Source organism: Parasteatoda tepidariorum, chromosome 9 (assembly GCF_043381705.1).
Source record: "Parasteatoda tepidariorum isolate YZ-2023 chromosome 9, CAS_Ptep_4.0, whole genome shotgun sequence".
Classification (NCBI taxonomy): Eukaryota; Metazoa; Arthropoda; class Arachnida; order Araneae; family Theridiidae; genus Parasteatoda; species Parasteatoda tepidariorum.
The window spans coordinates 28,153,280-28,166,066 of record NC_092212.1 but is presented as its reverse complement, the minus strand read 5'-3'; the positions used below and the strand labels follow the sequence as shown (position 1 = coordinate 28,166,066).

The following is a 12,787-nucleotide window of genomic DNA, read 5'->3' as shown; positions in this document are numbered from 1 at the left end:
TATATGTTTATTCAGAGAAAGTACGTTTTTGTGTCTGATTTCGTAACTTAATTAATAGTTAGCACCAATTAATTAGCATATTTGAGGTCACCCCCAGGAACCATTAAGACTAACTTTTAGTTCGTGAAAATCCGATCATTAGAACGAAAGTTATTTAGGGTGATATCTTTTTTTTCTTCTGCGGACTGTACATTTTCGACATGTTAGCCATTCAGTTCTATTGAGTACATTCTGACGATAGCGGAAAGGGGGAAAAAAAAGTACGGTGATTTGTATCTTGCTCTCTTCATTTCTGTAAAGCATTGCCACAATTTGTGCTACAAGTTGTTGATATATGTAATAGAAAATTTTAATTGATGATAACTTTTTGAAGATAAAAATAGGTGATGCCATTTGAAAATTTCGTTATTATGTCTCCACCACAGTAAATCGAGAACTGGATAATTGATTTTAACTAGATTCATTAGAACATTTTTATAATAAATATTATTCTGTTCTTTCGAACGGTATGCTCTACTCTACACGAGTTTTCAGTTGACTAAGAAATTTTATAATTATCTTGTGTAATAAATTTTATACAGATTAAAATGTAAAATACTTCAAAATTTCAAACTTTTAAGTTGTTGACGTTTGAGAATTTGTTCGCTGATGCTGATGCAAAAATTATGATTCCATTTCTTGATTTGGAAAACTTTTTTTAACCATAATTCTTCTTCATTTATGGAAGAAGATCTAATTTATCCTTTTCAATTTATCAAGTAAAAAAAATAATGTGGAATAAAGTCTTTGTACACATTTTAAAATTTTGATAGCCATTCTTCTTATTATTTTTCGAGTTTTGTTTCTTTAACTATTCTTCGATCGGTTTTCAGTTAATTTTATGGAAAATATATGCATTGTATCCTATGTATATCTTAAAGCCACGTTGGCCTACTTCATTAGGTGCCCAATAGCTATGCTTACTGTTGACATTATAATGCCTTTTTACCTTTAAAAAGCCTGCTGAGTAAACTTGACGTGACATGCAAAGGGAGCTACTTATATTTCGTAATCGGAAAAAACAATCAACCCCGAGATATTTCGCGAGGTGCGGAGTATTTCTTTTCGCACAACTTCACGATCTCGTGACTTGCCGTATTTATAGCAAATGTATAAACATTTGAAATCCGTAATTGCGTATTGAAACGGTAGTAATATTGCGCTTCGGACAACAACTATTTCAAAATGATGAATAAAACATTAGAAGACGCTTTGCTTTTCCATAATATCCTTTTAAGTGTTGTACCTCATCTGCGTTTTAGCAAAGATGTTTAGTATATCATGTGAATATTTAATAAAGGAGAGCAAATGTAGCTGGAACTTTCAGAAATATTGCATTGCTAATGTTATTCATACATCTTTTTAATAGCATTTATGTTTTATTTCGAATTTTACTTAAAAGACATGTTTATCAATTTCTTTTTAAGATTTTCCCGCTATTTAGAAATTTGTGTCCGAAGTTTCTTTACAATGAAATTCTTACTAAGTTCTTCATAAATTAAAGAAAAGAAAAGTTCAAATCTTAAGTTTATCTTAATAGCATAAGGAAGGGGTGGCCAAGTTTTTTCATTTAGCCTGATAGATATCCTGATAGAACTTTTCATAACTCTAGCGCATTGAAAACCACTATTTCTCATCACAAATGTCTGTAACTCATTTTACTTCATTTTAGACATATATTTCAGTTCCCATTTGTTCTTAATATAAACAGCATGTTTTTTTATTAAGCAAGTAATATTTTGCTTATAATTTTTTAGAAATTATTTCTATATTCATGTACTAGACACAGTACCATAATTTAGTAAGTTTTTTTCCTCTTCACTCCAGGAAAATACACCAAAATGGAGTCCTGCAATGGTGAAACCTAAACCTACCGTTGGACCTCCAAAACCATGTCCAAAATGGAGTCCTACAATGGTCAAACCTAAAACTGCTGTTGATAAGGAACCGGACTTTCCGAGGATTATATCTGTGACTGTTGATAAATTTTTATCCAGTCCAAAAACATTCGGATGTGAAAAGGTCATATTCGAGCTGTTTGGTATGTCTTTACTTATTAATAAATATATACATTGAAAAATGACTGAAATATAGTGAGTTATGATAAATAATTTTAATTTTACATTCAAGAATAACAAACTTAATCACAATATATGAAAGTAAATGTTTAAACTTTTGTCCTCTTTTTTTATTTATTTGCGTGCAAAGCAAAGGAATAGCTTTAATTTTTAATCTGTTTGTTTAATTAAAAAGAATAAGGAAAAAAAATCAAGCTCTTTCATTGTCTTTTACCAAGAACAGATTTCACCAAAAATAAGCGAAAGTTCCCACACTGTCAACTTATCAACCCATTCTTCCTGGTAGACGAAATCTGTTTGCGTGCAATTCATAACAATCGGAAGATGATGCTTTCTTCTTTGCAAAGATTTGACCTTTACTTAAGAAATCGTAAGATAAAAAAATAATAAAAAGAAAGAAACATTCAATAAAGAGAAGAAATGCTTTGAACGAATGATGCATTTTCAAGATAACGTTGTTAAATAAATATGTATGATTATTGTATCCAAATAAATTGTATCCATATAATTTTATCAGTTTTAGAGAACATTTGTGTGCAAATTTTAAAAAGTGTATACTTACTTTCGTGATTCAGATTATGCATGCTTTTTATGGGTATCCACATTTTTATACGAATCATTTTGGAATAAGTCATTCTTTTAAACATAATCAAGCAGAAATAGCGTTGCATATTGCAAAAGAAATCTTTTTCGAAAATCAATTTTTTAAAACTGTTTTCAAAAATTTTATTTTTAAGTTGATAATATTTTCAAGGGAAAGAAAATAGATGTCAAGCCGCTTTTCTCGAAATCTACCGAAGCACTTACCTTTTTTTCCCCTTCAGAATTCATTGCTAAATATGTTTTCATGATCTCAAATGTTTTAAAATTTGTTAATAATATTTGTTTTTAAAAAATTTTAAAACACAAAATAGCAATCTATGTAAACTTAATATTACGGTAGTTTAAAAGTATCATAAAAGCGCTGAATTACTTCTCTTTTTTTTTCTTGGCACCTATTTTAAATTTTTTATTAATAATGGAAAATGCAAAGATAACAAAAATTTATTCAGCATCAAGTTATTACGAAAAAATTTATTATAAACTTCTACAATGCGGAAAAAAAGAAAAGAAAAAAAAAATGTATTACAAACTTCCCTGAGCTTGAATTTTGAACTAACATGACGATGTAGTTCTACACTCGATTACAATTGCAAACACAAAATTATCAAAATTATCGAGAAAGTGCTATTAACACTTATATGAGTGTGATTTTAGACATTAGCTCTACAAATACGATAATATCAGAAACACATCATATCCATCATTAGTTTCCCTCGATTAGAGAATATCCGCATTTAAAACAGTGTCTGCTTCACAAAAAAAAAAGAAGAAAAAAAAAAAACTAACGATGTCGATGAAATATAGCTTCATTCATAGTGCACATTAGAGAATTAATATCGATAATAATTATTGCAGTACAATGGTTATCTTGGAGAGAAAGTAGGGTACATCGTAATGATTGGGAATTGCGAAGCAACTTATGACCAGAAATGTCATTGCAAGTCACTGAAGTCGACTCCTCATTATATGAAGGCTGCTCATGCGCATTTAAAACAGTGCTTTTATTTATTGAAATCTTATTGGAAATCTTATTGAATATCTTTATTGGAAAAAAACCGTATTTTTAGAAAGGGCACCAAGTCCAAATGGGTTAACATTATGTAGCTAATATTATTATAAATTTTTGTGACTCTTAAGTACCTTGAAAAAAATATTTTCTTAGAGCTATAAACAGCGAATTACTACTTTTTTCCAAACAAAAAACCGCTCAAAATAATGCTTTCAATTTGTTAAAAGTCGAAATTTTCTAAGGTTGTATCTCAACCATTTTTTTTTCTTTCACGATACACTGAATTTGCTTTTTCTATTCTCCGATTTGACTCAAATTATGGATTTGAAATTAATATATGCAAATTCTTAATATTAAAATGTTAATAAAGATCAGGAAATTTTAAATGTCAACAGTTACATGACTATTTACATTTAAAGTTTAATGTTCTAATTTAAAGTGTCGTTTTATGGAATGGGATAAAGATAAAAGGTAGTGAAGGTTTCAAAAATCGAAAAAAAATTTCAAAAAGTTTAAGGAAATATCTGGGCATGTTTGACGTAACAGACTTATTTTTGCTTTCACTTAAATTTTTAACAGATCTGGATTAGTTCTAATAAAGTAGTTCAAGACATTCTTATACCATCCATTAATAAATTGACAAAATATAGTTCGTAAAATAGTCTACGTACTAGCTGATCAATCAACTATGTATTATTTTATGAAAAAAATAATATTATCAAATATTATTATTTTTAAACGATAACGGTTCCGTTATTAACGCAAAAAATAGGAAATCATTCCACTTTGAGAACATTTCCTTTTAACCCTTTTCGGAACAGCAAATTCCGATTAAAAATTTTAATCAGACAGGACAGTAGCAAGTATAACCTTAGACAGTTTAGCTTCTGGTTGTTTAAAGAATAGTGGTTTCTAATCGTCTAAACACAATTAGTTTTACAGCTCTTGTTCGTAACATTTGTTGAGTTAGTAAAACTGGCTTCACTACGCCGGAAAGGATTAAAAAGTGGTAACTCAGTTGCTTTGTTCTTAGCATTTGCGAAATTTGAGAAATTAAGACGTTAGTGGAAACTATAATATATTAATATAAAGTTCTTTAATCCGATCTTAAAAAATTTTCTTTTGCTGTTTCTTTAAAACTAAATATTGTTCCTGGTTACATTGTACTAAATATGGTACTCTTTTTACAAGAAAAAATACGAGTTCTGCACTTTAAATTTATTGAAAATGTATAATAACTTATTTCAAATCTTTTTTTAATTATTTAACAAACCGAAATAATTCCTATTTAATTAAGAAATAGCATTTAAAATCTATTATATGTTAGTAATACTATCGTGGTTATCTAGGTAGATACAAATTAAATAAGGGGGACAAATGCTTTATAAGCTTATTAAACGTTTTAGTTTTGGAAAAACCTGATCGAACAAATACTTGATCTGATGTTTCCGATAGATAATAGCAAATAATAAGGACACTTATTTGAGTACATCATAATATTAGCAAATATTTATTTCTCAGAGCTTTTAATAATAGGCCGCAAAAATGATACATTTAGTCTCTTTTTCTAAGAAAAACCACTACTAATAGCTTTGATTTTTGTTAACGATAAAACTATTTCTGCCAAAGCTAAAATAATTGTAAACTTTACAGGTAAGTTCATTTCCTGCCAATTAGTCTGGATAAATACAGACAGCCATTCGTTTAGTGAGATAAAATCTATATTTCACTAACCGAAAATCATTTATTTATCGCGAGAAGTAATATGTTTAAGCATCGAAAGTGAAAATTTTCAAATATGACCCACTGGACATCGGGAAACCCAAAGGCCCAAGTTTTTATTTATAATAAATATATATTTATAATAAAAAATTGTGAAGCAAATAATTGAAATAAAGGTTTCCCCTTTGAGAGTATTGAAGTTGGCCGTATAATGGCCGTAGTGATTCAGGTCATTACAATCATGAAAAGCCAATGTATTTCCAGCATGCCCGATTTAAATATGGGGATTTTGAAATGTGATAGTTTGTAAGATTTTTATTTACGTAATTGAACATCATTCAAAATGGAAAATTTAAAAATCTTAATAAATTCAAAAATATGACTCCAGGGAGCATTTGGGATTTTCTCAATGACTATTTATTTCGAAGTATTATTGCCCATTAACTCTGAAACTTATCTTTTAATTGGAATATTGAATGTTTATGGCTGTTTGAAATCGAATAATTTTCTACGTCTTAAAATTTATTAAAGATATCTATTTTAAGCTATGAATTAATATAGAATGACTCCTTAAGAGGCATCCTATATACTCCCACACTTTTCTGCTCCTTGTTCCTTTGAAAATTCCAATTAACACGAGAAACAAATGACCTTAACATTTCGTATTTTAAACCGAGGTGTATTACCGCCTTCTTCCTAACGCCACGCTCTACATATTAGTGAAGTGTGGGCACTTGGTGGTCACTCGAGGGAATTTTCGAAAACTTCTTATCTGGACTGTATGATTAAATTGCATAAGAAGTGAACTTATCGAGAGAAATTATTAATTCCAGATTTGAAATCAGCAATTCGAAAGTGTCTAATATGTTTTAAAAAATCTTATGCAATGCTTTTTTCTTCTGCTCTTTTTGTTTAAATAGTTCCTTAGTGTAATCAAAGAAAAAGAACTTGACAGTTATGTAGATATAAGACCAGGATATAAGTAGTTCGTATTCCGATAAAACAATATTTTTAAATTTGGTGTACAAGGATTTTGAACGGTATGTGCATTTAAGCAATCGAATGATATTTAAACAATTGAAATGGTTAGTATGTGCAAAAGACATCATAGTTACTTTGTTTAGCTTTTAAGTGGTAGCAGAATTAAACGAATTTCGCTTATACACATTGTGATTCCTTTGTCATTTACTGCGGAGGGCTAAGACGTCAGATTTACAAACTTTGCTAATGGTACATTAACCGATTGTAAAAAGATTTAAAAATGCTCGGTGTGCAAACTTTCGAACTTATCTTGTTTTTAAATGGGTTTTATAATCTTATGTTTTAACATTTGATTTTCATTTTAATTAATTCATTTAAAATAATTTTGACCAACCTAAAAAGAACTTATTTTGGGAAGTAAAGTTCTTATTACTTAGACTCTTCTGTGTTCTGCATAAGGCCTCCTGCTTACTTCTCCTTACTTCCCAGTCTTTCGCTTGGGAACTGACATCCTCTAATTCTTCAAAGCCTGTCCTCTTAAAATCTTAATTGCATTTTTGTTTGTTAACTCATTCATGGTCAAAAATTTGTACAATTTCTCTGCTATTATTCTTAGCACATGGCCGGTAAAACTTCACCCTCTCTTGTTTGATTTTTTTTCTATTGTAGTGAGATTCATTTTTTCCCAATATTTTACCATTTCTAATTTCAATAATGGACCATAAGATTTGAAAATCTTTCTGAGACAATTATTTTGAAAACTTCAAGTTTTTGAAATTCTGATTTTCTAAGCACGATTAAACCATCAGAACAATACAATAAAGTTTCAAAAGACATTGTCTAATAAATATTTATTTTTGTTCTATTTTGAATGTTTGTTGACTGTCAGAATTTTTATAAGATTCTAAAAGATGATCTTGCGCTGTTTTTAATATTCCTCTCAATACGTGATCTCTTCTACATTAAAATTTCGTCTTCATCAATTTTTGCTTTTCTTCGAGATTTTGCATTTATTTTCATGGTTCATGTTTTCTTTTTACTTGCAACCTCACACTGTTAGCATACTTTTTGAACAATTGCATTTTATTTTCAAGGACAGAGTTTTTAGATGAATGGCTCAATGACATCAGCAAAATTCAGATCTTCGAGTTCTGTATTAATCCCAATTTTATATCTCTTTTTTAATAGTCAATGTGTAATTTCTTTATTACAATAAATGTTGTTACGGTTGGACCAAAACATAAGGATTGGAGGTAACGATTTTAGTTTACAAGGAAAAGTGTCAAAGTTAAAGTTTAATGAAAAGTATACATGCCCTGCCCAGGTGTAACATTTTCTTCGACTTTTTCCCGAAGAATTTTACTGAATATTTTAAGTGGTAGCAAAATTTATATTTTAGTATTTGTTTTGAAAGGATTTTAACCACTGCACTTTAAAAATACAAAGATACTGATTAATATATAGTTTAAGTATATATTATACACTGTAGAAATTTTAAAAGTAGTAGCTCACTTAATTGATATTTCACTAATATCTTAATTATTCTTGAGTATATTTAGAACGGAATTTCCGGAATGTAACTTTATATGTCTTAAATCACTCTGAACATCGGTATTAATTCTCTCTCTCTCTCTCTCTCTCTCTCTCTCTCTCTCTCTCTCTATATATATATATATATATCTCTCTCTCTCTCTCTCTCTCTCTCTCTCTCTCTCTCTCTCTCTCTCTCTCTCTCTCTCTCTCTCTCTCTCTCTCTCTCTCTCTCTCTCTCTCTCTCTCTCTCTCTCTCTCTCTCTCTCTCTCTCTCTCTCTCTCTCTCTCTCTCTCTCTCTCTCTCTCTCTCTCTCTCTCTCTCTCTCTCTCTCTCTCTCTCTCTCTCTCTCTCTCTCTCTCTCTCTCTCTCTCTCTCTCTCTCTCTCTCTCTCTCTCTCTCTCTCTCTCTCTCTCTCTCTCTCTCTCTCTCTCTCTCTCTCTCTCTCTCTCTCTCTCTCTCTCTCTCTCTCTCTCTCTCTCTCTCTCTCTCTCTCTCTCTCTCTCTCTCTCTCTCTCTCTCTCTCTCTCTCTCTCTCTCTCTCTCTCTCTCTCTCTCTCTCTCTCTCTCTCTCTCTCTCTCTCTCTCTCTCTCTCTCTCTCTCTCTCTCTCTCTCTCTCTCTCTCTCTCTCTCTCTCTCTCTCTCTCTCTCTCTCTCTCTCTCTCTCTCTCTCTCTCTCTCTCTCTCTCTCTCTCTCTCTCTCTCTCTCTCTCTCTCTCTCTCTCTCTCTCTCTCTCTCTCTCTCTCTCTCTCTCTCTCTCTCTCTCTCTCTCTCTCTCTCTCTCTCTCTCTCTCTCTCTCTCTCTCTCTCTCTCTCTCTCTCTCTCTCTCTCTCTCTCTCTCTCTCTCTCTCTCTCTCTCTCTCTCTCTCTCTCTCTCTCTCTCTCTCTCTCTCTCTCTCTCTCTCTCTCTCTCTCTCTCTCTCTCTCTCTCTCTCTCTCTCTCTCTCTCTCTCTCTCTCTCTCTCTCTCTCTCTCTCTCTCTCTCTCTCTCTCTCTCTCTCTCTCTCTCTCTCTCTCTCTCTCTCTCTCTCTCTCTCTCTCTCTCTCTCTCTCTCTCTCTCTCTCTCTCTCTCTCTCTCTCTCTCTCTCTCTCTCTCTCTCTCTCTCTCTCTCTCTCTCTCTCTCTCTCTCTCTCTCTCTCTCTCTCTCTCTCTCTCTCTCTCTCTCTCTCTCTCTCTCTCTCTCTCTCTCTCTCTCTCTCTCTCTCTCTCTCTCTCTCTCTCTCTCTCTCTCTCTCTCTCTCTCTCTCTCTCTCTCTCTCTCTCTCTCTCTCTCTCTCTCTCTCTCTCTCTCTCTCTCTCTCTCTCTCTCTCTCTCTCTCTCTCTCTCTCTCTCTCTCTCTCTCTCTCTCTCTCTCTCTCTCTCTCTCTCTCTCTCTCTCTCTCTCTCTCTCTCTCTCTCTCTCTCTCTCTCTCTCTCTCTCTCTCTCTCTCTCTCTCTCTCTCTCTCTCTCTCTCTCTCTCTCTCTCTCTCTCTCTCTCTCTCTCTCTCTCTCTCTCTCTCTCTCTCTCTCTCTCTCTCTCTCTCTCTCTCTCTCTCTCTCTCTCTCTCTCTCTCTCTCTCTCTCTCTCTCTCTCTCTCTCTCTCTCTCTCTCTCTCTCTCTCTCTCTCTCTCTCTCTCTCTCTCTCTCTCTCTCTCNAAAATATGTGAACTGTTTGCAATTTCAAATTAATATTGAAATGTACAGGTTTAGAATTTTCTACAGTGAAAAGTTTTCGGAACTTCAGTATTCAAAAAAGTATACAAAAGCTAGACGTTAAGAACTTATCCAATGAGCGAGCAAAGCGAGCATTGGATTGCGAAGCAATACGAAATGAACCGTGAAAGCAGTTCCGGGTGCTGGCGAGCGCCAGCGAGCAGGGGGCGAAGCCTCCTAGTTTAGAATAATTTTGTATTTTTATGGAAATAAAAATTTAGTTACGTAGTAATTATTTAGCTCTATCTTTGATACTTTCTAAAATTGCTGTAGAAATTTAAATATAAACGGTCCCATTGTTCCATACACTGTAAGACACTTGCCTTTTTCCAGCAATAACACGTATATATTACACAATACTCAAGTTAAGGCTCGCAAGTAAAGTAGGACAGTATGTAATTAAATTGGGATGAGTCTTTTTTTAATTTCATCTCACGACGGAGATGAAAAATACTTTAATACTTCTGCTGACTACTATGCTGAAATGTCCCGATCTCAAATTTATGGATGTTTGTCTGATTTAATGGCTGCCGGTCAGATTTTAAATTATTACTAAAATTCAATGCATAAAGAACTTTGAAAATATCGGAGACATTTCTTGAAAAAAACTAAAAGTGAAATCTTGTTACTTCCGCACGAGTAAAGCCTAAGCCACGGGCCACAGCTAGAGGGTGAAAGAAGTTAATATATTGTTTACAGTTTCTGTTAATATATTATTTAAAACTAATTATGGTGTTAAGATTGGACTTTGGATGAAGGATTGAAGAATTAGAATATTTAAATACAGTTGTGTTGTGCATTCAGCTTGATTACCATTAAAGTTTATATGTTAGAGTAAACAATTTTGAAAGGTAACATATAGGTCACCAAAGGCTGCCAGTAACAAAATAAATAGCAAAAACGAGCAACTTAATTACAATAGAAAATCTAATGGTTTATCGCGAGATAGGAATAAGCAATATTTTATTTCAGGTATATTAATTAATGAAACGAAATAAATAGGTTATAATAGAATAGAATAAGGAGGTTATAATATTAGGTTATAAAAATAGAAGCATTTAAAGGGGGGAGAAAAAATGAATCTCGGTTAAGGAACTGTGTTGTTAGAATTGGCAATGTAGCAATTCAAATGCCCTTATCACAAATAGCATTCCTTAAGAGAACAAATTATTTTTAATGGTATGAATAGCATGTTGTATTTTTTTTTATTTCCAATCACATAATTTCATGTTTTATTTTAAGTTTAGTAATCGTTCTTGGGAAATTTTTCTTGATATAGCATAGCAGCAAACGTTTACGCTTTTCGCAAAGATACCAAATAATAGTAAATTAAAGCAGAACTTCTTAAGAGTATGCAAATATATATATATATATATATATATATATATATATCAAGGCTAATGATACTTTTTTAAGTTAGTTACCATTTTATTATATACTATTTTTAACCATTCCAAAACCATATGTAAAACCATTCCTACGGTTCCAACATCCATATACTTTTCTTAAATTAAAAATAGTTTTGTTCAAAATCTAAACTAAATATAATTTTTTCACTTTTGCTACCACTTTTACACCACTGTATAAAATTTTTTCCACGCTATGGGAATCTTAAAAGTGCCAGGTCTGAAGTAGCAAAGATTTAAATTTATTAAACCGGGGGAAATATTAAATTAAAATGCTGGCTACCACTTTAAAGAAAACTTAAAAATTATATAAAATTTGCCTGTTGCAATATATTTCACAGTAGGGTTTTCCTAAACGCGCAATCTCATCATTCTCTCTCTACTGTAGAAATTTGATAAGGGCTTATAGTGCGTGTTTGTAATTAACATACCACCTGCATATGAATATGCAGCAATAAATAAGCAAATACTTAAAACATTCGCGATGGAAAATAGGAATTCTCATTTTTAGCTGAAGTGGGATTTTATACAAACACTAGAAGACGTGGTAGCTTACCTAATTCAATATTTGGATACGCATTAATAAAATAACGAAAAACTAAACCTACAAATTTCCAAAAGCTTTAATAAAATAGTTGTTAAGTTTTTATTATTATTATAATTAGATCTGCAAAAGGCAAAAGCACTGTATTTAAGAGTTCAAGCGAGAATTGCCCGCCAGGAATGCTTTCAAACTATTTAGCAATTAAATATTTAATTTATAAATACTTAACATTTTAACAAATAGTACAAAAACTTAATCCTCCGAAAAAATGTTTTTAATAATATTAATCTTTTCTTCTTTACATGGGTAATTTTTAGATACAAAGTTGCGGCTCAACTAAATACACATTAACCTTAAAAAAAACTGATATCATGAGATTATTTTTAGCCTGTCTACCATACATCACTTCGATATTCATGTAATCCGCTGCCTACCATTATTACGCGAGCGGCTAAATAATGCTTTGAATCATAAGCTATTTCCATAAAGATAATTTGGAGAAAATTCATCAGCTGTACAAAGTTTAAATGTTGGAGATAGGAAACGCATGCAAAAAAGTAGGCACAACATGCTCTTTCCATAAAACACCTGCTATTAATGTTAATAACAGGTGGGAACACTTATCCATTCCTTGATGAACTACGATATGAATGAAACAGCATGATATTTGCGCAATTTTAAACGTTTTTTTCGATGGCTAAAGCAACCAAATTTTTGAAGCGAGTAATAATGTGAATCGACATGCAAGGAGAAAAAATATCGAAGGGGGGAAATACAAGATTTTATCCCACTTAACGTAATTTCCCGACCACAAAGTCGCTGTTTGAACATATTATATAAGACAAATGGATTCATTTTGGCAATAATAGTGGAAAAACCGGTCGTGTTTTTAAATTGTTTGGGTTATTTTATCTTGTTTGAATTGGAAGCTTGTAAGATTTTGTTAGCTATTTTCATTTTATTACCTTTGAATCCATTAATTTGAATAGATAATTCATAAACCATCATTTTATAATAATACTGGAAAACACTTTTTTTTGTTTCCTGTTGCATGAGATTTTTTTTAACAGATCTTAGATAGTTTTGTAAGTCTATTTTTTGTCGAAATGTACAGGTTAAAATCGCGAGTTATAAATATATCTTATGTATAACACATATTATATTATATTATATT

The 12,787-nt window shown here is 31.7% G+C and overlaps 1 protein-coding gene across 1 annotated transcript in view; it reads left to right on the top strand.

Annotated features, from left to right (window-relative positions):
* The window catches only part of LOC107451605 (spermatogenesis-associated protein 22), a 46,431-nt gene that overhangs the window by 26,619 nt on the left and 7,025 nt on the right, over nucleotides 1–12,787 (top strand). Inside the window, exon 5 of the mRNA XM_016067760.3 lies at nucleotides 1,867–2,080. Within this exon, the coding sequence (XP_015923246.2) occupies nucleotides 1,867–2,080 (214 nt within the window). The remainder of the gene's footprint in view (nucleotides 1–1,866; nucleotides 2,081–12,787) is intronic.